The 25,362-nt window shown below is 38.0% G+C and overlaps 2 protein-coding genes across 4 annotated transcripts; one reads left to right on the forward strand and one right to left on the reverse strand.

The window, feature by feature from the left end:
- Nucleotides 1-1,990: 1,990 nt before the first annotated feature.
- On the forward strand, nt 1,991-6,319 carry fgf1a (fibroblast growth factor 1a). 2 transcript variants are annotated; one of them, XM_062045860.1, is made up of 3 exons: nt 1,991-2,207; nt 4,620-4,723; nt 4,823-6,319. In XM_062045860.1, the coding sequence occupies exons 1-3, from the start codon at nt 2,084-2,086 to the stop codon at nt 5,027-5,029; spliced, it is 435 nt and encodes a 144-aa protein (XP_061901844.1). In that variant the 5' UTR covers nt 1,991-2,083; the 3' UTR covers nt 5,030-6,319. The 2 variants fall into 2 exon arrangements, with proteins under 2 accessions (XP_061901844.1, XP_061901845.1); XM_062045861.1 differs by having other exon boundaries at nt 2,063-2,211.
- A 304-nt stretch (nt 6,320-6,623) lies between these two features.
- On the reverse strand, nt 6,624-25,150 carry LOC133649082 (NEDD4 family-interacting protein 1-like). 2 transcript variants are annotated; one of them, XR_009825979.1, is made up of 9 exons: nt 24,893-25,150; nt 21,939-22,038; nt 19,049-19,188; nt 18,875-18,962; nt 17,559-17,683; nt 14,856-14,922; nt 14,656-14,768; nt 10,125-10,200; nt 6,624-7,787 (listed from the first exon to the last, which is right to left on the reverse strand). XR_009825979.1 is itself a non-coding variant. In XM_062045858.1 (8 exons), the coding sequence occupies exons 1-7, from the start codon at nt 24,926-24,928 to the stop codon at nt 14,662-14,664; spliced, it is 663 nt and encodes a 220-aa protein (XP_061901842.1). In that variant the 5' UTR covers nt 24,929-25,148; the 3' UTR covers nt 7,996-10,200; nt 14,656-14,661. The 2 variants fall into 2 exon arrangements, 1 of the variants encoding a protein (XP_061901842.1); XM_062045858.1 differs by lacking the exon at nt 6,624-7,787 and having other exon boundaries at nt 7,996-10,200; nt 24,893-25,148.
- Between the last annotated feature and the right edge of the window lie 212 nt (nt 25,151-25,362).

Genomic DNA, 25,362 nt, shown 5'->3' on the forward strand with positions numbered 1-25,362 from the left:
ATCCATCCCATCCATCCGGGGTCGCGGGGGGGTGCTGGAGCCTATCTCAGCTGCATTCGGGTGGAAGGCGGTGTACACCCTGGACAAGTCGCCACCTCATCACAGGGCCAACACAGATAGACAGACTTTATCCACATGCATTTATATTTTCTAATTATTTACATATTATTTTGTTGTTTTATTGTCGTTTTTTGCGATTAAAACAAGCAGATAAACTCATTTTAAAAAACAACAGATTATTGTTGAAATGCTTGTTCCATATTCAGTGACTCTTTTTTAACCTTCGTCTTGTGTTAGGGTCGGCACCGACCCGTTTTAGTTTTTAAATGCATAAAAGAACCACATAAATAAATTTTTTTGCATCAAAGCTTTTTGACTTTGTCAGGAACCTCTATTTCAACAAAATAAAACAGTTTTTGTTTTTTTCACTAAATTATAAAATGCTCTGGTTGAAATTATGACCTTGGTGTTGTTAGGGTCGGTTTCGACCCAGTTCTAAAAATAAGATTATAAAGCAATAATTAGAGCCAAAACTGAACACACTGACAGTCAGCTCCTCTCCCAATCATGTGAGCTTTAAGGGATTCTCATTTTACATTGTTATCCAGCACAAAAACAAAGACGGGCATGTCCAGACATGTGAGGTCAATTCAGTATAGAGTTGGTGACTTGTAGAGTGCACATCTCCAATTTGCAGCATGCAAAAATGAAAAAAAGATTTACAGTGAGAGAAGTTCTTGATAATATTTTTGGTGAAAATGAGGGAGAGGACACAGAGCAGCATAGTGATACGGATGAACAGGTTTCTGAGGAGGAAGACAATGTGGAGTATCATCCAGAAGACACAGACACATCTGATGAGGAGGTCATACCAAAGACTATAAAAATGGGACTCATTACCTCCCTGCTTGGCACTCAGCATCAAAGGTTGGAATTGGGGGTTAAATCACCAAAAATGATTCCCGGGCGCGGCACCACTGCTGCCAACTGCTCCCCTCACCAAGGGTGATGGGTCAAATGCAGAGAATAATTTCGCCACACCTCTTGTGTGTGTGATAATCATTGGTACTTTAACTTTAACTTAACTTAACTTTATTTGCTTGATTGGTTGTTGTTTGTTTGACCTTGCAAATCTATATTTTGTGTTATGACTTGTTCTGCTTTTCATTTTGTGTTTGTCTTAAAGTTCTGTTGCTGAAAAAAAAATACTTTTTAGCCTTTTTCTTGAAGTAAATATATATGGGTCAAAATTGACCCGTAACACCATAGATGTTACTATAGTTAAAATTATTAAAATGAAAAAAATAAATAAAACAAATGTATTGAAGAGATGTGTTCTAATACCCCTCAGTAATAGTCAGGTAACACAACAACCTTTTATTTATTTATACGATTCGCTTGAGGTTAATTTGACCATTTTTTGAATTGAAATCGAGGGGTAGACTGACCAAAAAAAAGGCCCAATGGCCCACACCAAAAATATTCAAACCTATATTTTCATGGATAAGGAAGCCTAACAAGGTAACCAAGATATGAGAAACAAATTGGATGATAGAGAATTGTTTTTAATGTATTTTACAGCTGATTTAAGACCGACCCGTTAACATAAGAGATGGTAACAGAAAGCTAACACAAGAGGAAGGTTAAATCGATTTGAGTTTTGCATTACTTTCTTCAGTTTGGGTGTACCTAATGTTGTGGCTGGGATTACATTCTAAATAAGACCATTTATGGGTCTGCTGACACAAATGCAAATTAATAAAAAAATGCGTCATGGTAGAACACATGATCACAAATTGTTACTGTAATAATTATTATTGTGTATTAAAACAAGGTTCTTACTTGAATAGCATGTGACCGGAAGTGGGGCACCTAAAACAGGCTCCATAGAATAAAGTCAAAAGCTGTCCCTGCTCGGCCTCCGTACTCCCAGCCTCTTCTGGGAGTGTCGGGGACGCGCCTCCTCCATCCGCACCAGGCTGCCGGCACGCGCACCGACGCACCTGACCTGACTCTAGACTCACATTGACAAACAAGACGTTGACTTTGCAACCGCTAAGCCCCTCCTACTTCCGGCCGGAGGATGACTGATGGACAGCTGTCAACGGGGGGATACACGCGGCTACACTGCAAGAATGGCGGCTATCACCTCCAGATCCTCCCGGACGGGACAGTCATGGGACAGAGGAACGAGACGGACGTTCACGGTAGGTGCGATCCGGCCGTGATGCGTTCAGGTACCGTACCGTCCACACCCACTATAGCCCACACTCACGCACTCCAAAACCCAAACAAAGTAAAATGACACATTAACAAACATTTTGTTCGCAGCCCACATATTTCTTCTTTTCGTTACTTCGATTAGCAAAAAAATAACAATATAGTCAAATGTGATAATAATTGATGGTTCATCTGAGATAAGATGGAGTGGTGTTCGAAATATGTGTCATTAATATTGTTTAACAACTTGCTTTGGAATAATACCTATTAATAAGACTTTTAATTTGAAGGGTCTCAATGACAAAAATGTTATATTTTTCATCGATAAAATATGAATTTTTTCTTTTAATTTGAAGGGTCTCAATGACAAAAAAAATTATATTTTTCATCGATAAAATATAATTTTTTCATCTATTTTCCACCAGGGACCGCTTTAATGCAGGCGTTATTTTCACGGACTTTCCACGTGTGGCAGATAAAAACAGCAACAACAACAAAAATGAGCGTGACAAATCAACACACCATAACGCGTTTCTTTGCGAAGAGATTGGTCCCCGGCACGTTAATGACAGTGTTTCTTAACCAGTGTTGGGCTGCCAGCGCCCCCTACCATGTAATATATCGTGTTATTTTAAGCTGTGGTACTTAGTTGTAATTCACTTTTCCACCCCTTGTGGCGGTAATGACAATACAAAAAAAAAACAGAAGAAGTCTGGCGTGAATGTCATATAAAAAAAATTCTTAAGCGCAAAAATTATGACTAAATTTCGACATTTTCATTTGCACTTTCATTTTATTGACAGTTTAGTTAAAAAAAACATTTATTATTGATTTATTTTATTTTAGCACAACATAACACATTTCTTAAGCGCAAAAATTATGACTAAATTTGTGAAGCTGCATTTTCATTTGCACTTTCATTTTATTGACAGTTTAGTTAAAAAATAACTATTATTCATTTAGGTTTTTTTTAGCACAGCATAACACATTTCTTAAGCGCAAAAATTATGACTAAATTTGTGAAGCTGAATTTTCATTTGCACTTTCATTTTATTGACAGTTTAGTTAAAAAAAAACATTTCTTTTTTTTAATTATTTTTTTTGGCACAACGTAATACATTTCTTAAGCGCAAAAATTATGACTAAATTTGTGAAGCTGAATCTTCATTTGCACTTAAATTTTATTGACAGTTTAGTTTAAAAAAAAACATGTATTATTGATTTATTTTATTTTAGCACGACATAACCCATTTCTTACGCTCAAAATTTATGACTAAATTTGTGAAGCTGCATTTTCATTTGCCCTTTCATTTTATTGACAGTTTAGTTAAAAAAACATTTGTTATTTAGTTTTTTTTAGCACAACATAACATTTCTTAAGCGCAAAAATTATGACTAAATTTGTGAAGCTGAATTTTCATTTGCACTTTCATTTTATTGACAGTTTAGTTAAAAAAAACAAAACATTTATTATTCATTTAGGTTTTTTTAGCACAGCATAACACATTTCTTAAGCGCAAAAATTGTGACAAAATTTGTGAAGCTGCATTTTCTTTTGCACTTTCATTTTATTGACAGTTTAGTTTAAAAAAAATTTATTATTCATTTAGTTTTTTTTAGCACAACATAACACATTTCTTAAGCGCAAAAATTATGACTAAATTTGTGAAGCTGAATTTTCATTTGAACTATCATTTTATTGACAGTTTAGTTAAAAAAAAAAACATTTATTATTCATTTAGGTTTTTTTTAGCACAGCATAACACATTTCTTAAGCGCAAAAATTGTGACAAAATTTGTGAAGCTGCATTTTCTTTTGCACTTTCATTTTATTTGTTCCTAATTTAGTTTATTTTAGCAGAACATAACACAAACAAGCAAATAAATAAAAACAATGATTAAAAGAAATGATGGACGCACAATAGCGTGATCCTGTTGTGTTTATGTGCACATAATTTTTTTTAACATTATATTTAATATTTTGTGTTTTCTATCATGTTTTTCTGAGTTAAATGAGCAGAATTCTAAGAAATCCCAAATAATACAGTTTATTTAGTTTATATACTAATTTAGTTTATTTTAGCACAACATAACACATATTGTATATAAATGTAGTGTTTATTTCGTTAGTGCTTCTTCTAATCAGCCTAAGGTTTATTTGTTAAATAATCTTTGTGATGGACACATGCTTTTATATCATTTGACAAGGTGGTAAACTGTGTGTAGGTTAGATACATTTGAATATGATCCAAATCAAGAATAAAATAACTAATTCCTATCAGGAGTTGTAATGTAAATCTATTTTTAATGTTTCTGTGCAGGCCGGTAGCAAAAAGACCCTCGCCTAAAAGTGGGTAACCAAAGGCGACATGTTCCTTGTTTTGTTGGATTCTTTGCAGTAGTTCTAAGGCTGACAGCTGTGGCCCCGGGCGTGGTGGTCATCCAAGGCCGCGAAACAGGCCGATTTTTGGCCATGAGCGACGAGGGCCGCTTGTACTCGACGGTGAGTAATTGTGATCGCCTGATATCACCTGATGTCTCACATTTCATTGGAACTCATGTGATGATGACGACGATGATAATGATATTTGCGTCTCCGCAGCTTAACGCTAACGATGAGTGTTGCTTCCTGGAGAGGGTGGAGGAGAACTTCTACAACACCTATCAGTCTCAGAAGTATGAGGAGAGGAAATGGTACGTGGCCTTGAAGAAGAACGGCAAGCCTAAGCTGGGTTCCAGAACTCACATTGGACAAAACGCCGTCTTTTTCCTTCCCCGCAAGTTGGGGGCGGACCCCGGCACGCAGTGACCCCACCACGCGTCACGCCGGCTTTCCAACAAAAAGAGGCCTTCTATTTTCCATCCATTTTCATTTTATCCAAAAATACTTCAAAAAATGTGTAATATTTCCTACTAAGATATATATTATGTAATTATATTTCCATGGTTATTTTCAACAGCCTACTGTATAAGTCTTAACACTTGTGCTAACACTGACGAGTTTGCTGCCACCTAGCGGCTATAATGTGAATTGCAAGCCACTAACAGCACTTTAAAACCTATAATGTACATACAATTACATATATGTCTAATACTACACCCTCAAGTCTAGCATACTAATCAGATAGTCACCAATTCATTGATATTCAACATTCACATATTAACCTATAGCGGTGTTTTTCAACCACTGTGCCGCGGCACACTAGTGTACCGTGAGATACTGTCTGGTGTGCCGTGGGAGATTATGCAATTTCACCTAATTGGGTTAAAAATATTTTTTGCAAACCAGTAATTATAATCCACAAATGTGCCGTTGTTGAGTGTCGGCGCTGTCTAAAGCTCGGCAGAGTAACCGTGTAATACTCTTCCATATCAGTAGGTGGCAGCAGGTAGCTAATTGCTTTGTAGACGTCGGGAACATGGTTTGTGGTGATCACAATATGCGGGAGGCATTCTGTGGGTAAAAAGGTATCTAACATTTAAACCAAAAATAAACAAAAGGCGAGTGCCGCTAAGAAAAGGGATTGAAGCAAAACTAAACTAAAACTGAACTGGCTGCAAAGTAAACAAAAATAGAATGCTGGACGACAGCAAAGACTTACAGCGTGTGGAGCAGCAGAAAAAAAAACCTTGTATTGTGTTAACTTGTGAATCAAAGTGTACATTTTGAAGAATTAAGGTAATTACTAATTAAATAAGTCACTAATTTATAGATATTAGACATTGGCAAAATAACAGTTTGCATCTCCACTGAGCTAATAAGCTAAGCAGTTAGCTACTAACACCTCACAAAGTAAACAAAATATCTAAAACACCTCATTGTCGATTATGTGTTCATTAACCTGTTGAAGCAAAACGAAATTAAAACTGAACTGGCTGCCAAGTAAACAAAAATAGAATGCTGGACAACAGCAAAGACTTACAGCGTGTGGAGCAGCAGAAAAAAACAACCTTGTATTGTGTTAACTTGTGAATCAAAGTGTACATTTTGAAGAATTAAGGTAATTACTAATTAAATAAGTCACTAATTTATAGATATTAGACATTGGCAAAATAACAGTTTGCATCTCCACTGAGCTAACAGGCTAAGCAGTTAGCTTAGCCTGTTAAGAAGTAAACAAAATATCTAAAACACCTCATTGTCGATTGTGTTCATTAACCTGTGAAATAAAGTATACATTGAATGAATAAAGAGTTTTACTAATCAATTACAGTCACTAATTTATTGATGTTTAACATGAACATATGGTTTATTTCCAATATGACTGACATCGCCACCTAGCTTAAGGCTAACAGGTTAGGTTGCCAAGGCCTCACAAGTTAGACAATTATCTAAAACACCACATTGTCTATGATTAGTTAACTTGTGAAATAAAAAGCGCATTGAACAAACATATTTAATCAAATGGTTTATTGATATTTAAAATTAACATACTACTGCTAACAGTAGACAAACACAATGTTATATTATTCGACAACTTTGAAAGTCAAGTGTGAATTGAATAAATACAATTATTAATAATCAAACTAAGTCACTAATGCATTGATATTTAACATTCACAAACAGGCTAACAACCTTTAGCATCTGCACATAGCTGAAGGCTAAACTTGACTGCCAACGTCTCAAAGCAAACAACTGAAGTGGCACATTATTAACTGCAATATAAGATGTCAACTAAATGAAGACATTTTCTCACATTAAATGTAAGCAAAAACAGGCATTAGAAGTGACATTTATTGAAGTAAATATTTTCTGTACAGTTTCAGAACAAGCAAAGATGCAGTTCTACATCACTTGAAATGAACATCAAAGCCATGATAGTGTGTAGTAAAGCTGAACAAGGAAGGCTAAAAAGTGTTGGACCCCTCCCCCTAAACACGACTGTGCTTCAAATCACTTTTTCCTCTGACGAAACCCAACATTGCAAATATACGTTTTGGTTTGTTTTAGGCTTGACGTCAAATAACGAAGGGCTTTTTGTTAGTTTCTAAAAGTGCATACAACATTCTTTGATAATAGTTGTTTCCGCCACAAAACAGCACATTTTCAACCGTATTTTCTCCTATACAACTTTTTTGTAGCAACTAAATGTCCAGTTATATCAAATGGTCACACGTTTGTCAATTGCGGATCAGGTAAAACCACGTGGACGCTGATTTGGAGCGGTATGAAACACATGCGTGACCAGCATGTACACTAGATGGACTCAAGTATTCCTATTCCTTGGTGAAACAATATGAACAAAGGTGGACTAGAACACGCATGTTCACTCCATGTAGGTCAGGGCAGTGTGTGGAAATACGATAGCGCAGCAGTTCCCTTTTCAGACACGTTTTAGGTATGATAGCGATCAGGTGACCCTTCTGCAGACGACAGTGGAAACACGTCAAGGTAAAGTGGAAACTAGATACACAAACTTTTGGACCGCCTCCAAGAATGCCTCCGTGTGCGAACCTTGTCTCAGTGTACGAATGCTTCATTCAGTCGTTAATTTTCCATTTTACGAACACAAAATGAGACCCAAAAAGCCAACAGACCAGTGTGGGGGGGAAAAACGCGGGAATCCCTGTGGATGAAAAAAAAAAGACTATTTGGAGGAGTACTGTACATTAAAACCTCTAAAGGCTTAGTGGCCACATGCGTGGACAGTAGGGCTGCAACAACTAATCGATTAAATTTGATTATAAAAATAGTTGGCGATTAATTTAGTCATCGATTTGTTGGATCTATGCTATGTGCATGCGCAGAGGCTACTTTTAAAAAAAAAAAAAATATTTTTATAAACCTTTATTTATAAACTGCAACATTTACAAACAGCTGAGAAACTTTAATCAAAATAAGTATGGTGCCAGTATGCTGTTTTTTTCCAATAAAATACTGGAAAGGATAGAAATTTAGTTTGTCTCTTTTATCCGATGATTAATCGAAGTAATAATCGACAGATTAATCGATTATCAAATTAGTTGTTAGTTGCAGCCCTAGTGGACAGCACCTTTTAGCCCTTATTTCCAAAATTGTGTACAATACTGAATTGGGGTTTTATGGCGCTTATGTGGACACTTATACTGCCATCTGGTGGTGTCAGAAGAGTATAACATACACTACAGTTCAAAAGTTTGGGGTCACATTGAAATGTCCTTATTTTTGAAGGAAAAGCACTGTACTTTTCAATGAAGATAACGTTAAACTAGTCTTAACTTTAAAGAAATACACTCTATACATTGCTAGTGTGGTAAATGACTATTCTAGCTGCAAATGTCTGCTTTTTGGTGCAATATCTACATAGGTGTATAGAGGCCCATTTCCAGTAACTATCACTCCAGTGTTCTAATGGTACAATGTGTTTGCTCATTGGCTCAGAAGGCTAATTGATGATTAGAAAAGCCTTGTGCAATCATGTTCACACATCTGAAAACAGTTTAGCTCGTTACAGAAGCTACAAAACGGACCTTCCTTTGAGCAGATTGAGTTTCTGGAGCATCACATTTGTGGGGTCAATTAAACGCTCAAAATGGCCAGAAAAAGAGAACTTTCATCTGAAACTCGACAGTCTATTCTTGTTCTTAGAAATGAAGGCTATTCCAAAAAATTGTTTGGGTGACCCCAAACTTTTGAACGGTAGTGTACAATGGAATTTGGAAAAAAAAAAAGTGTAAAAATAAGAATTAGCATGTCACTAAACATTAAGTACACGTTTGTGTACTTATGGACTAAGTACATCATATCAAAAGATGATTCTTAGTTTTTATTCTAATTAGGGTCCAATAAGCCCAAATAGCAAAGAGAAATTAAAAAAAAGCATGTAAACAAACAGCTTGGGCCTTAGGAGGTTATTTAATGGCACTCCCAAGTATGATTGACCAAGTAGGCGCCAATCCCACTTTTTTCTATCTCACTGTCTGTCCACTCTTTCCATTTAGCTCCTTGTCAATGTGAGTGATGTCACTTTTTTAAATGTTTATTATTGTAGCAATATGGTTGTTAAAGTTTTAGGATGTCTGATTGCTTGGGAGGACACCATAATGGCTTCTGTGTGTGTGTTGGCAGTGCAGTGCATACAGCAAAGTTCAACTTGTTATTAAATAGAACATTGCACCTGTGTTTTGATATACAGTAATGTGTAACACTTTATATTGTGTCCAAAGTGTACAAACCTTCAATAAAATCGGGACTTTTGCCGAGGCTGGAGCCTACTATTCATGTTTACAATGTCTCTTATGGGGAACTCTGCTTTTATATATGAACTTCTCCATGTTCAAGACCCAATTAAGTTCGGAAATTAAGATTCCACTGTAATCAACTCGATTCTATTATAGCCACAACTAGTCTGAATATAGGAAACTGAACACACACATTCAAAAAGGAGACATCATTAACCTATTGCAGTTATAGTTGTTATCAGTGAATTCTGTCTTTATGGTTTACACACCCCAAAAACTTTTTTAAAAGTCATTACGATTGTTTGATTAAGATTTAATTTGTTCTAATCATTTCTGGCAAATGTGTTATGTACATTAGATTGGTTATAGCGTGTTTAATAGAGTAAAATAGATGAGGTCCTTGGCATCTTTCAATCTTTCTGTATGCGGGCCTCAGTGGAAAAAGTTTGGACACCCCTGCCCTGTGTCCCAATACTTTTGTCCATATAGTGTATGGTACTTATAAGACTGGCCTCACATGTTGTACGAGTGGAAACGGTCCCGACAAAAGCACGTGGTGACGCCGCATGCTAACAACAGCTGGTGACGTGAGCGTCGTGCCTGTAGTCCAGCGAAAACAAAAGTTAACAGACCAGATGAAAATAGCAGGTGAACATGCGCCACTAACGAGTACACTGAGGGACTATTACAGTTCAACCTGCTCTTAAAACGCTTGCAAACTAAAGTCATCCATCCACTAGTACCCCAATCGCTTCTTCCTTTAGCTCAGACGACTCATCGCTTTGATTTGTGTGCGTCGTGTCTTCCACGTCCGACGAGCTAAATGAAAGAAAATGGAAACGATGCATCAGGTTAGTTTTCTTGCAACACTGTGTCACATTCCTGAAAGTTGTGCACATTTAATGCTGCATTCCATTCGTTGTATTCAGTCACATGACTTTTGAACGGAAGTAAACAAAGTGGTGGGCCACCAAACCAACAAACAGAGTACGCGAGGGGTCTACATCTGCACATATGAGCAAAAAATCTAACTATACAATGGAATCTATCCGTATAAGTTATCAAAAAAAGATTTGTCGAGTGATCTCAAGGATTATTCGTTGGTCGCGTTCCCAGACATGTCGAACTATCTGGTGCTCTAGACACCATTCTACATGACAAAACACATGAAAACTTGGAAAAGCATGGAGGTCTACAACTTCTTGGCTGGGTAAAGGAAATTGGTATTAAGACTCTTGCAGATAAACAAGCATTATTTTTGCTGGGGTAAAGTTGCATTTCATGATATAAATTAACCTCCAAAACCAATGTTTGTTGATGTTGCACGCACCGTTTACCTATATGAATGTTTCTACCGTCTTTATCAAAATATAACTATAAATGTCAACGTTGTGTACCGTATCTTTCGGACTATAAGTTGCAGCTTTTTTCATAGTTTGGCCGATGGTGCGACTTATACTCAGGAGTAGGGATGATACTCGAAACCGATTTTCCCGGGTGTTCGATAAGAAAAGAACCTAGTCCTCGGACTCGAGTCCCTTTTTGAGAACCGGTACCCGTTATCGAGACCACTATAGTAAAGAAAAAGAGTTGGTTCTTTATTCGAATCCCTGGGAACGAATCCCGTCCCGACCAGAAATGCTCCGTGGGACATCACAAGAAATGACGTCACGTAGCTCAGTCATTAGGCGCAGATAGCGAAAGCAGGAAAAACAATGGACCGGAAAAAGCGCTCCAAGGTGTAATAAAGTTCAAAACAAAAAGGTATAATCCAATGAATAACTTTCCTGAGAGATTTGAGCAGGGTACAAACACATGACGAACACTTTTACGACCAACCGGAAACATAGCAACCAGGCTAGCAACGCACCTCCTTTACGGCAGCTGTCGCAACATTTTTAAAGCAACCGCAGCACATACATATATATACAACATATATCTCCCTTTTTTAACTTTTGTTTTTCTTTCCTTGTAAACAAAACAAAATCACACTGTATATGTGTTGTCTGTCTAATTATAAATAATGCAGACGAGGCGTGTTGGCTGAGTTCTTGACGTTTACTTTCACAGCGTGCTCATAACCTCATTCTTAGCTGCCAGGTGACGACATGCAACAACACTTTTCGGGGCTACCGCGCATGCTCGTCACTCCCGTTGCATGCTGGGTAGTGTAGTTGTTATATTCCCTAGCTCATAAAATCACATATTTCCCCCTATAAAGAAATAATGTTAACTCAGTGTATTTATTTTTTTAGCTTTAAGTTTTCATTTTTTTAGCATTGTAACCACATTTGCAAACAACTTTTGTCTTCATAGAATTTTCTTTCAATAAAGAAATAAAGTGCAAAAATGTCAAAGCATCATAAACAGTCATGTCAAATAGCAGCAAAAGTGCACTTTTTGGAGAGCTGTATTATTTTCAGTTTTGTGCCCAATGGACTGATTTTAACACTATTATTATTTATACACCTATAGTAATCACAGAAACAGGTTGTTTTTGTGTTACTGTATAGATTTGTTTTTCTGAAAAATCCCACTTAATATACTTTGGGTAACAACAGTCAATAATTATTTTATTTTATTTTTTTAGGGGGGTAACAGTCAATATTTATTTATATATTAGATTTTATTTTTTTCTTACATAATAAAAGTGAGCTTTTGTTAAACCAAATATTGTGGTTTTTTTCCCATGTACAACAACCTATCTGGACTCGATAAGAGAATCGATAAGGAATCGGTTCGATAAGAGGATTCGATAATAGGCTCAAACTAGATAATTTCTTATCAAACATCATACCTACTCAGGAGCGACGTGTGTGTGAAATTATTAACACATTAGCGTAAAATATCAAATAATATTATTTAGCTCATTCACGTAAGAGACTAGACGTATAAGATTTCATAGGATTTAGCGATTAGGAGTGACAGATTGTTTGGTAAACGTATAGCATGTTCTATATGTTATAGTTATTTGAATGACTCTTACCATAATATGTTACGTTAACATACCAGGCACGTTCTCAGTTGGTTATTTATGCCTCATATAACGTACACTTATTCAGCCTGTTCACTATTCTTTATATTAAATTGCCTTTCAAATGTCTATTCTTGGTGTTGGGTTTTATCAAATACATTTCCCCAAAAAATGTGACTTATACTCCGGAGCGACTTATAGTCTGAAAAATACGCTATGTGCTGAAAGCTTCATTTATGATTGCTGCTTTTGGTAGAAACTAAACTTTTATTCAGACTTGCAGCCATGTGATTTGAACTTAATGAAAAAGACTGAAAATAAGCCAGGAGTCTGGGGGCCAGATCCAGCCAGGTGGGGGGACAATGGGACTCTGTCTCCAATACTCCATCCATCCATCTTCAACCGCTTATCCGCGGGGACAACAGCTCCAGCAGAGACCCCCAGACTTCCCTCTCCAGAGCAACTTCCTCCTGGGGATCCTGAGTTCCCAGACCAGAGAGGAGATGTAACCCCCCCCCCATCTGGTCCTTGGCCTGCCGCGGGGTCTCCTCCCAGTGGGACGTGCAACGAGGACCTCCCTGGGGAGACGCTCATGAGGCATCCGCACGAGATGCCCAAACCACCTAAGCTGGCTCCTTTCCAAGCGGAGGAGCAGCGGCTCTACTCAGGGTCTCTCTCGGGTGACTGAACTTCTCACCCTATCTCTAAGGGAGATGCCAGCCACCCTTCTGAGGAAACTCATTTTGGCCGCTTGTATCCGCGATCTTATTCTTTCGGTCATGAACCACACTTCATGACCATAGGAGAGAGTAGGAATGTAGACCGAGAGCTTTGCCTTCTGGCTCAGCTGGAGGAGTTTAAGTATCTCGAGGTCTTTTAAGTACCTCTCCACTTCTAACTGCTCCAAATGCAAACATCATCAACGGTACAAACAATGTTTATTCTATTAGCTAACTTCCTTAATCTGAATAGCCATTTGTGATTTATAGCATGAAATAAATATCTCAGTCATGTTTGATTCAAAATGATTCAACTATTCAATGTCAAAATAGAAACAGTAGAAATAATGAACAAAATGTCAGCTACTGTCTTGTTCTAAAATACCAATGAAAATTAAATGTAGCATTTAGACAGGCTATACCAGGGGTCGGGAACCTTTTTGGCTGAGAGCCATGAAAGCCAAATATTTTAAAATGTTATTTCCGTGACAGCCATATAATAGTTACACTTCAAAGTGACACCGAACTCTTTAGCATTGCCTGAACTTGCGTGACTTTGGGGTAGATTTATGAGGAAAGAATATTGTGTTCCAAACTTTTTGTTGATGTCCGACAATAATAATTATAACTGCGGGATTAATTTATGTGTAATAAATGAAGCTGGTATTGTGCAAAAACAAATCTGTTGCTTCCTTATTTTTAATCATTCCCAGCTGATTACCCGGTCCTTATTACCGTATTTTTCGGAGTATAAGTCGCTCCGGAGTATAAGTCGCACTGGCCGAAAATGCATAATAAAGAAGGGAAAAAACATATATAAGTCGAACTGTAGTAGAAGTCGCATTTTTGGGGGAAATTTATTTGATAAAAGCCAACACCAAGAATAGACATTTGAAAGGCAATTTAAAATAAATAAAGAATAGTGAACAACAAACTGAATAAGTGTACGTTATATGAGGCATAAATAACCAACTGAGAACGTGCCTGGTATGTTAACGTAACATATTATGGTAAGAGTCATTCAAATAATTATAACATATAGAACATGCTATACATTTACCAAACAATCTGTCACACCTAATCGCTAAATCCCATGAAATCTTATACGTCTAGTCTCTTACGTGAATGAGCTAAATAATATTATTTGATATTTTACGGTAATGTTACACATAAGTCGCTCCTGAGTATAAGTCGCACCCCCGGCAAAACTATGAAAAAAACTGCGACTTATAGTCCGAAAAATACAGTATGTGTAGCAGCAGCCCTTTAAGTGAATAGGTGCACTCTCAACAGTGGTGTTATAATTATGTGACGGTTTGCTGGATCGAAATATGAATCGGTACCAAAAACAAGCCACATCCACCATCCTATTATTGTGTTATGAACCGGTAGCAGCAAATTGATTTGTAGTGGTACTAATTTAGTGGGCCCCCACAAATAAATGAATGTATGGGAAAAACACTGATGTCATATTTCTTAGTTGCTTGCCACATGTTTGTTGAATCTGTTTCATGGATTAACACTTCCTGAAGCCATGTCCACAAAAGAAGGCAGCCTTATTAAAGTGTAGCACAAACTTGCCTCAGTCTAATAGATGAATAGAACTCTTGTTCTGGGTAGACTGGCATACGCAGGATCTGCAAGTTTGCGCACTCTGGAGTAGTTAACAAAGCCCCTGATGAACAGCATGAAGCCTGCAAGGAAAATAGTTATATGTAAACAACTCTGACGATAGCATTGCAGAAATAAAGATGCTTTCCATGATACAACATGTTACTCACCCAAAGCCAGGAACACCCACCACAACCAGTACTGGCCATCAAAGTAGCCAGGGAAGTAGGTTGAAAACTGCGAAAATAAAAAAAAGTTTAAGTTATCAGGTGCAGTGAAACAACACAAAATAAAACTGCTGTATTTAACTCAGCAGTTGGTTGGAGAATGTGGTTTTATGACATCACATGCATCGTGTGCATGGAGCTTTAAGAGAATGTAAAGCAATGCAGACCATGTTTGGTTTTCAATGCAATTAGTACAGTATCATTCACATTCTGAAATATCAATTCCAGATTGTATGTAATTTCTGTGTGGTGAAAAATCAGTACAGACAAAATCGAGGACTTTCTATCAACAGGAACAAGTTGTACAGTGGGTACGGAGAGTATTCAGACCTCTTTAAATGTTTCACTCTGTTTCATTGCAGGCATTTGATCAAATCAAAAAAGTTCATTTTATTTTGCATTGAAGTAGACTAAGCACCACATTTTGAAAGAAAAAAACAAATGTAGAAATTTTTGCAAATTTATGGAAAAAAAGAAAAACTGAAATATTACATATGCATAAGTATTCAGACCCTTTGCTCAGTATAGAGTAGAAGCACCCTTTTGAGCTAGTACAGCCATGAGTCTTCTTGGGAATGATGCAACATGTTTTCTTCACCTGGATTTGGGGCTCCTCTGTCATTCTTCCTTGCCAATCCTCTCCAGTTCTGTCAGGTTGGCTGGTGAACGTTGATGGACAGCCAATTCCAGAGATGCTTAATTGGGTTTAGATCAGTGCTTTCAACCTCATGATTCTCATTTGCTCTGACATGGACTATGAGCTGTAAGGTCTTATTCAGACAGGTGTGTGTATTTCCTAATCAAGTCCAATCAGGCTAATTAAACACAACTGGACTCAAATGAAGGAGCAGAAACATCTCAAGGAGGATCAGGTGAGTTTTATGAGTGTCACAGCAAAGGATGGGGGCTGAGTGTACATTAATGAGAAATAAAATGAACGTTTTTGATTTTAGCAAATGGCTGCAGTAAAACAGAGTGAGCTAGTGATGGGTTGATGAGGCGTCATGAAGCGTTTCGACACATTGCAAAACTGTGTATTGATACTGTGTCGATACTCTGTCACTAAATACTGACATCTGCTGGACATTAAAAATCCCTACAGGCAACCTATGGACCGACTCAACTGACACTGATTTTATGACCTAGTATATACAATAATATAAACCAAGTCATTGTATTTCATTTAGGATTATTTCATATCTTAATTTAAATAAAAATATATTTTTATCTTTTTTAGATACAGTCAATAAATAATGTGAACATGTATCGTGACTAGGATGGTAGAAGGTGGGGATTGAACCCCAGTAACTAGCAACTTTCCGATTACTGGCACGGCCACTCTACCAACTTCGCCACGCCATCTTTCCTATAACATTCTCTAGTAACAGCATTCCATGATTAATATCAATAAATTAACATTAATAATAAATGACAGAAAAATAAGCGCACGTATGACTGAGGAGTCATAGTGTAACTTTGTGTGGGGTTTGAGTTGTCCGACTTTTTATGTGGCCATAAACGCACCAATGGCTTAGTGGTATGCGTGTTGTTGACGAAGACCGTTAGGGCCGCTTGTTGTCACTGTCACTCAAAGTTGCATTTCAAAATTACACAGAATAAATGTGTTTATTTTGTTTAGAATTCAGATGGGTTTGATTTGGTGCGCGGCGCACAGTGTGCGCAGAGGAGCACACGCTTGAGCAGTGCGCAATTGCGCAGGCGCGCACCTTAGAGGGAACGTTGCTCACAGGGCACAGAGGAGGCGTCAGTGCGATACAGTTCGCGAATCGGTCACGTGACTTTCTAAAAGCGGTACGCGCACCGACACAGGATATCGCTCTATGAGCTTGACGCATGCGCCGATGCATCTGTGTTGCAGGACCCTTCACTAGAGTGAACAATTTAAAGGTTCGGAATACTTTCTTTACCCACTATATAATGGGTGTACTCTCTGCTGACCATAACCTTCATTCTTTTTTTCTAATAAATGCACATCAGCAACATGGTAATTGCACTTTTAACATGTGTGCATACATAATACAATAATAATGATACAAATAAAAATTTCCGCCGTTCGCCGACACAGATCACGGCACCCACACACCACCGCTCTCAGGTGCACTCTAATGTAGCAACAGTGTGGAAACTATGTCTACATATTTAAAGTCCGGCGTACTCCATACGGTCCGGATTACATTTTTTTTTTATCAGTTAAACTCATTTAACGGTTAAATAAAAGTAAGAGTATAAATTGAAGCTGTTCTCTAATCGAATTATTAATCAATGTATTCAATGAATCGTCGTAGCCCTAAACGCAATACAATCCAAAAAGTCGAAGCACACAAAGCTGCAAAAAAGACCTTACATATTATTGATGCAATCACTTATTCCTACTAGTTTATGATGCTAAGTGCCTACCGTGAACAACATGAATGAAAAGAACAATCCAAAAAGTCAGGGAACTAGCAGTAATGCATTGTTATGAAGGGATGGCCCAAATAACCATGTCAAGGATGAGCACCGTACATTTTCTAAATGAATGTGTTGAATTAAACTCTAACGATAGAATGCGTTGTGTTGATATACAATCTTTCCACATTTGTCCTCTACTGAGTGCCAGCCTTAAGTTACGTAAATATTTCTCACCCTGACGATAAGAACCCATTTGATCAGGGACAGGCCGAAGCCCGAGATGGCGCCGTATCGTCCAGCAGCTGATGTGGTCAAACAGAAGGACAAGAAGAAGCCGATCCAGTTGAAGAGGAATGCCACTGAAAGATAACAGCAGCTTTTAACTAATGGATACACTAAAAAACTACTGAATATGCAAATGATGGCATTGACCTATTTATGAGAAGCCAAAAGTTGACATTAGCTCTTTGGCATACAACAGCATTGAGTGGAAAAATACACCTTTTAATGTCTCGCAAAATCAAAGTATCTCACTGGAGCTAAGTTGAGAGCATTAAAACTCTTTAATTTGCATTTTTTTGTGCTTCAATAAGAGGTAAGATCATTTGCTCCGAAAAGATAAATTTACACCGAAAGTGTACGCATAGTCAAAGCTCCAGCACTATTATACGTGACGAGCGTTTTTAATCATATTACTATTAACAGAGGCTAACCTCTTTTGGTTCCTCGGTTTTCGTACGCGCAGGTTTTAGACAAAAAAATGTCACCAAAAAAGTCCAAGTTTCAATACACTGTCTAGGTTTTAGTACGATTAAACATACATTAGTGACTCAGGCTGCATTCGGGCAGAAGGCGGGGTACACCCTGCTCCAGCGACCCCCCGCGACCCCGAAAGGGACAAGCAGTAGAAAATGGATGGATGGTGACTCATGCTTTTTGGTTTTTTTATACTGAAGCTGCAAAATAAGCCACCATAAAGCAAAAATAAAGTTATTGCTTATACTACTAATACAGTAGTCAGTCCATGTTTCCAGAGTGTCACTGAACGCACCACCACACTGTGAGGTAGGCCAAGTAAAACAATCAAAGGTAATATAAACAGAAAAAACTACCTTAAATTTCCAAATTGTTATTCCGTTGTAGTCCAATGTTGTAATCAGTAAGCTCCTTCCTTTTCTCTGTGCTATTGTTGTGGTACAGACTGGCTCATACATGCACATGCATGGTAAAATATTTCGCTGTTGTCATTTCTAATTTAAAGCAGCGTATAGTTCTAACTTAAATCAGTCAGTAGACTCGATATGGAAGCGCTAAAAACTACAACATGGCTGACGGGTTGGTGACACAGTCGAAGTGGAGGCACGTAAATAAGACCGCCCACAAAACGGTGCATTCTGAAGATAGTAAGAAAGCGGCTTGAAGATGGTCTGTAAAACAAAATCTATGCAAAATTTTGAACAAAACACCACATACATATTATGTATACCACAAATAAGTGTTCTACATGTAGGAAAACATAATATAGCCTCTTTAAAGTGTGTTTTTCTTACTAAAGAAAGTCAGCATGAATATGCCGTCATTTCCTATTCGCAGCTGGTCGGCGTCCTCAAAGTCGTCTCTGGCCACAAAGTCCTCATCCTGCGCTACCAGAGAGACACAATAAATGACCTTTGTCTTTTGGGTATAAAGTACAGACAAGTATATGCACAAAAACAACGACATACGGTGACTCTCCCGTTGACAAGAGGGACGGCTGCCTCCACTTTGCTTCTTTCTGCTTCATCATAGGAGGGCAAAGTGGTGGCCACATTGTAGGACGGTGGGTTGGGGAATCTTCCCCCATCTTCCTTATATTCAAAGAAAGCTGGAAATGAGACAAGTAGTTCAGATCATCCCGATTTTCTCGAAATGCCGGAAAAAACAACCTCCCAACATTCGTTTGAGTAGGTTTGAACACAGCTGGAAATAGGTTGAATAAAGCAGAGCAAACAATGGAGCAAGGTTGGGAATACATTAGAGTAATATGCATCCATTACTGCTAATGTTCTGTCTCCTGCAATCTAAGCCTTTCTTGCAGGACACTTGGCTGTTTGCCAGCAACAAACACAAAAGCAGCAGTCAAGTGAGTCACCCAGTTTCAAACTACACCTACATACACAATCTTGTCAAGAATTATGACTTGGAAAGTGCTCTTCAAACAGCCTTGTGTACAAACAGTACACATTATAGTAGTTCTACGTCTATATAACTGATCATTCATTCACAAGTATATTTATATATGCTAATGAAATTGGAATATCAAACAAATGACTATAAAACCACAAAAAATATAGACAAAAATCGGCCTCAAAAGTCCCCGAATGGACACTTTGCAGTAGTGTAGAACTCCATTACATTATAAAATTAAGATTTAAACTTGCAAATAAATGTTGGTAGCTCATAATGCAGAAAGGAAAAATAGGTCAATACTTTCACTGCCATTGTCAGTACATTTGGAGAATAATCATCCTGTAGTTGTTGATATAACTACTGTATTAGATGCCATTTGATACAGTGTTCCAGTTTTTCCCCCCTAAAATATATATTTTTTGCTATTTGCTCAAGTAAACTTACTGTAAAGTTATATAATGATGTAATTATAGATTATTTTAGAGGCAATATGAATATTGCAAGAATCAGAATCAGAATCAGAATAGTTTTTATTGCCATTGTTTGAGAACGGGTTCACAAACTAGGAATTTTTATTGGTGCAATTGTGCAACATTAAACACACATAACACAGAATAGGTAATAAAAAGAGCTGTAACTGAGCTATCAGATCTTGTTATTTTTCATGTGTCTGATGGCCGAGGGGAAAAAAATGTAAATGCTTAATAAAATATGTAGGCGTGAGCAAGCAGTATAACGGCTACAAGGGAAAACAATTCCGAGAAGAAAGTGTAGATTTTAAGCTGTTACCACTAAACTTCTGGGGCCGTACTTATCAAGCTTCTTAGAGTGCCATTTTACACTTAAGTCCTGAAAATTTGCGAAATTTAGTCCTACTCTCAAACTTAAGAATAAAAGCTTTTTATCAACGTTCTTAAGTCTAAGAATCACTCCTACTCTCCACGATATTTAAGATACCTTCAGAGGTGTCTTAAGTGGTTAGGAGTTGCCAGCAGGGGATGGTACTGAGGCGAGAGACGTGCACTAACGTTCATCTTTGTTTGATGACGAGCAGCTGATCAAACGGTATGGTTTAGACAGAGCAGGTATTATTTTTGTCACAGATTTAATAATTTTCGATTCCTTGTTGATTTCTGCATGTGGCTGCAGTGGGCTAGTATATATAGAGCCACCCACACCAGTTTCAAATTAGTTGCCTAATTAATGAATTGGAAAGAAAATGTTATGAGTAGCGTATGTGTGTGGCACACACATACGCTAGGTTACAGCATGTGAGGTGAGTGACGTCAGTGAGTGTGTGGGCGAGAGAAGAGAGGGAGCGGTAGCGTGAGTGCGGGCGGGGACTAGTTTGTTTTGTGTTGGATTGGCTGTGTGCAAGCAATCAATAAAGCAAGATTTGCAACTAATCGCCGGACTCATCATTCACTCTAAAGTCGTCCGCTGTGGAGACCCACTGCCGGGTAAAGTGAAGGGTGTTGCCCCGAGCATACATCCTGGAGAAGTGTCTCCCCTGCCTTTTTGTTACGGTCTGGGAGCAGGAAGCAGGAAAGGTGCAACAAAAAGGAAACATTTATTTTTGATTCATTGCCAATATTGTTTGTTTTGTATTATTTTGTAGTTTATTGTCAAAGTATACACTCCCATTGTCCACTTAAATATTTCTAAGATATTTCTTTATTCTTAGACAAGGGATTCCCTTCCGTGATTGGTCATTTCTATGGACACAGAAATGACGTCACCTAAAATTTCGTTTACGGCACATAGTAATGTCGTAATTCAGCTCTGAGTGTGACACTTAAGATTCAGTCCTACACTTCGCTGAAAGTGTGAGTAAGACGCTTGATAACTAACTTTTAAGTGCAGCTTTCAGCGGAGAATTTATTTACTCTTAAGTCAACTCTTAGCAGACTTCTTAGGAGTAATTCTAAGAAGCTTGATAAGTACGGCCCCTGATGTGCAAAAACATGATTGTTGAGCAAAATTAGTAAATATATTTATTACAGAAAGACATGTACCCATTTTACAAAATAAAAGTCCAGTACAAGCAACAAACATGTAACAGTACAGAAGTAAATGTATATTATATAAAGACATGTACCCATTTTAGAAAATAAAGTACAGTACAAGCAAAAAACATGTAACTGTACAGAAAAATTAATTTCTAATTTACTAACTAATAAAGAACACAAACATGTTTAATAATGTTAATAAAGTCAAACTGCACTTTAGTATAATTTTGCTCAACAATCGTTTTTTTGCACATCAGAAGTTTAGTGGAAAGAGTTTAAAATCTACAATTTCTTCTCGGAATTGTTTTCCATTGTGGCCATTATACTGCTCGCTCACGCCTACATATTTTGATTAAGCATTCCTCCCACTTCTGCCGCCGTTTGTTGTGAGATAAAAGGTTGTTAAAAAATATGACACAAGATAATGGTTTCCAACCTGAATTTGCTGCAACCACAGTGCTGTAAGGGGGTGGTGGTGCATCCTGAGCAGGACCCTCTTGAGATGGTGGGAGTGGCTCCTCCTCATGATTCACCAGCTGAGTGATAATCAATAGGCTGTCAATACCAAATGCCGCAAAAGCTCTACATGCTGACTAAGAACTATGGGAACATAGATACTTCAATCAAGTTAAACAAGCCTTGTTTACATAAGACATTGATCACAACCCAGACAGATAAGATTTTTTTGAAAATACAGAATGCTTTTGTGTACAGTGCAACATGTGGTCATATAAGAGGCCATTTCTGCAACCAGCATGATTCCTAAATTGATATTCCTGAACACGATCACTTATACCAGTGTTTTTCAACCACTGCGCCGTGAGATACAGTCTGGTGTGCCGTGGGAGATTATGTCATTTTAGTTATTTGGGTTAAAAATATTTTTCAAATAATGTGCCATTGTTGAGCGTCAGTGCTGTCTAGAACTCGGCAGAGTAACCGTGTAATACTCTTCCATATCAGTAGGTGGCATCAGGTAGCTAATTACTTTGTAGACGTCGGGAACATGGTTTGTCATGATCACAATAGAAAGACGACAGCGGGAGGCAGTGTGAAGGTAAAAAGGCATCTAATGCTTAAACCAGAAATAAACAGAAGGTGAGTGCCCCTAAAAAAAAAAAAGCATTGAAGCTTAGAGATGGCTATGCAGAACGAAACTACAACTGAACCGGCTACAAAGTAAAGAAAAACAGAATGCTGGACGACAGCAAAGACTTACAGCGTGTGGAGCAGAGATGGCGTCCATACAGTACCTCTGTACATGACATGACAACAATGTCCACACAAAGGATAGCAACAATTGAAATAGTCTTGATTGCTAAAACAAAGCAGGTGCGTGGAATAGCGCTCAAAAGGAAGACATTAAAATGCAACAGGAAAATACCAACAAAGCAGGAAAAGCCATTAAAATAGGAGCGCAATACAAGAACTAAAACACTACACACAGGACAACACCAAAAAAATTCTAAATAATGACTTGATGTGACAGATCATGACAGTACACCTACTTTGAGACAAGAGCTATAGTGATGCATAGTTGGTTATGGTTTGTCAATATCGACTTCAATTCTTTAATGATTTCTGTTGGTGTGCCTTCGGATTTTTTCAATGAAAAAAAATGTGCTTTGGCCCAAAAAAGGTTGAAAAACAGACTTATACTGTATATCCCTGTTATTTAATCTATTAATTGATGTTATAAACGTGTGCAGCCCTTTGAAACACTCGTTATTTAGGGCTATATAAGTAAACATTGATTGATTGATAATAAACCCGTTGTAAACCTTACATTGGCAAACGTACACGGCCGGTGATAAGACAAATTAGGGCTGGGCGATATATCGATATACTCAATATATCAAGGGTTTGTCTCTGTGCGATATAGAAAATTACTATATCGTGATTTTCGAGTATACGTTCTCACGCAGTTGCTTTTAGCTGCGGGCATTACACTACAGGCTCTTCCCACTCCTTCTTGTCTGTCCTTCTCACAGACAGCGAGCGCACATTCTTACATACGTCACATACGTCATACGCCCTCGCGCAGCAGAGGGGTAGCAGCATGGGTAACGTTAGCTGTGGTGCGAGTGGTAATACGAGAGAAATAAGGTGCAAATCTGGTAACAAATGAAGGAGCAATTAATTCCCAAGAAAAACAGCAGGGGGTCCATCGTCTGGCTGTGGTTTGGCTTCAAGTGGGAATATGTCGAACAGACAACCGTAATTTGTCAAGTGTGGGCAAAAGCATAGCTGTGTAATGCTACAAAAAGTAGCATTACTGCTAATATGTAGCATTGGAAAAGTCACCTGCTAGAGAATGAAGAGTGCTTACTCCGCATGTCAACATCTCCGTTCGGTGCCACACCAACAAAATGCAGAGGCAACCATTTCCACATCAACACCGTATGAAACAAATAGTCCACGACATAAGGAGATAACGTCCGCCGGATCCTACCACATAGCGAAGGACATACACTATTTGATTTCCTATTATGCAGCTCATTTTTGTTTGACAGTTATTGACATATCTTGTGTGACATCATGCACAAAAGTGCACTTTATTTGTTTTAAACTATTGTAGTGGCATTCTGTACAAAAAGTGCACTTTAATTTAGTGTTGTTTTGATATGTCATCTTAGTGACTTAATGCACAAAAGTGCACTAATAGCTTGTTTTAAAATGTGTATGACAATCTTGCACTTTCTGTTTTGAAATGACATGAATGTTTGTGCCACTGCTTAATAACTGTTTAATAAATACACTTTTGGTCAATTGACTTAGTTGTGATTTCCCTCTCTGCATGAAAGTTTAAAATGAGCATATATTAATGCTGTATGAACAAGAATGTTTTAATGTAGACACATAGTCACCATACTGCTGTGACTATATGCATCAAGTGTTCATTCAAGGCTAAGGCAAAGTATCGAGATATATATCGTGCATTGCGATATGGCCTAAAAATATCGAGATATTAAAAAAAAAGGCCATATCGCCCAGCCCTGAGACAAATACATATCAACGTTAATAAACCAGAAACCTAAAAACTAAAGCTTCAAATCCCCGCGTTTGATGTTCTGGAAAGCAAGATGTTGACTTTTAAACACCGACTGAGCTCATGCTAACGAATGCTAGCTAATGCTAGTAACATATGTGAAAACGGGTCGTTTATGTGTAAAAAAAATAATTAAAAAAATGCGCTTTTCACACACGGTTCGTTGTGTAAATAAGTGTGCGAAATGGGTTTTGATATAGGTGAACGCGCCCTGTCGTTGTATCCGCTCCGTTTGCGTTCCAAATGTCAACAAAAGCTCGGTCGCCAATGACAGGCTAACTGCTAGCCGCCTAACTGCTAGCTCACAGATGCTAGCGTCGGTTCGGCGAGACAAGACCTACCTCCTGATATCTCACACTGCTAGTTTGCTCTGCCATCCTGTACGAGCAGGAGAATCGTTCAAATGTCGCCTTCCCACTACGATGTCAAGTGTGGGTTGAATTTGAACGACTCTCCCCGACAAAGTAGGGAGGTTAATGTTGCCTCAAAGTCGGCTGACTTCTTCTTCTTCTCCCTCCTCCTCCTCACGCTTCTTTAAACCAGGTTTGGTGCTGCGTTCAAGACTGTGGGATGAATCGCTATGTTTCACATCACATCCTCTAATGAGTGCAAATCTACAGAGAGATCAACATATGACGGAAGCAAGAAATGTCGTTTTGATACCTCGTCATAATAGGCGGGATCTAAGTAATATAAGTAGCTGCTTATTATTGTCCAACCACGTACATGTTTCATTGCACCTCGCGATCTGTTTGCACTTAAAGGCATCGATTGATTGATTGAAACTTTTATTAGTAGATTGCACAGTGAA

This window comes from Entelurus aequoreus, linkage group LG04 (assembly GCF_033978785.1).
Source record: "Entelurus aequoreus isolate RoL-2023_Sb linkage group LG04, RoL_Eaeq_v1.1, whole genome shotgun sequence".
Classification (NCBI taxonomy): Eukaryota; Metazoa; Chordata; class Actinopteri; order Syngnathiformes; family Syngnathidae; genus Entelurus; species Entelurus aequoreus.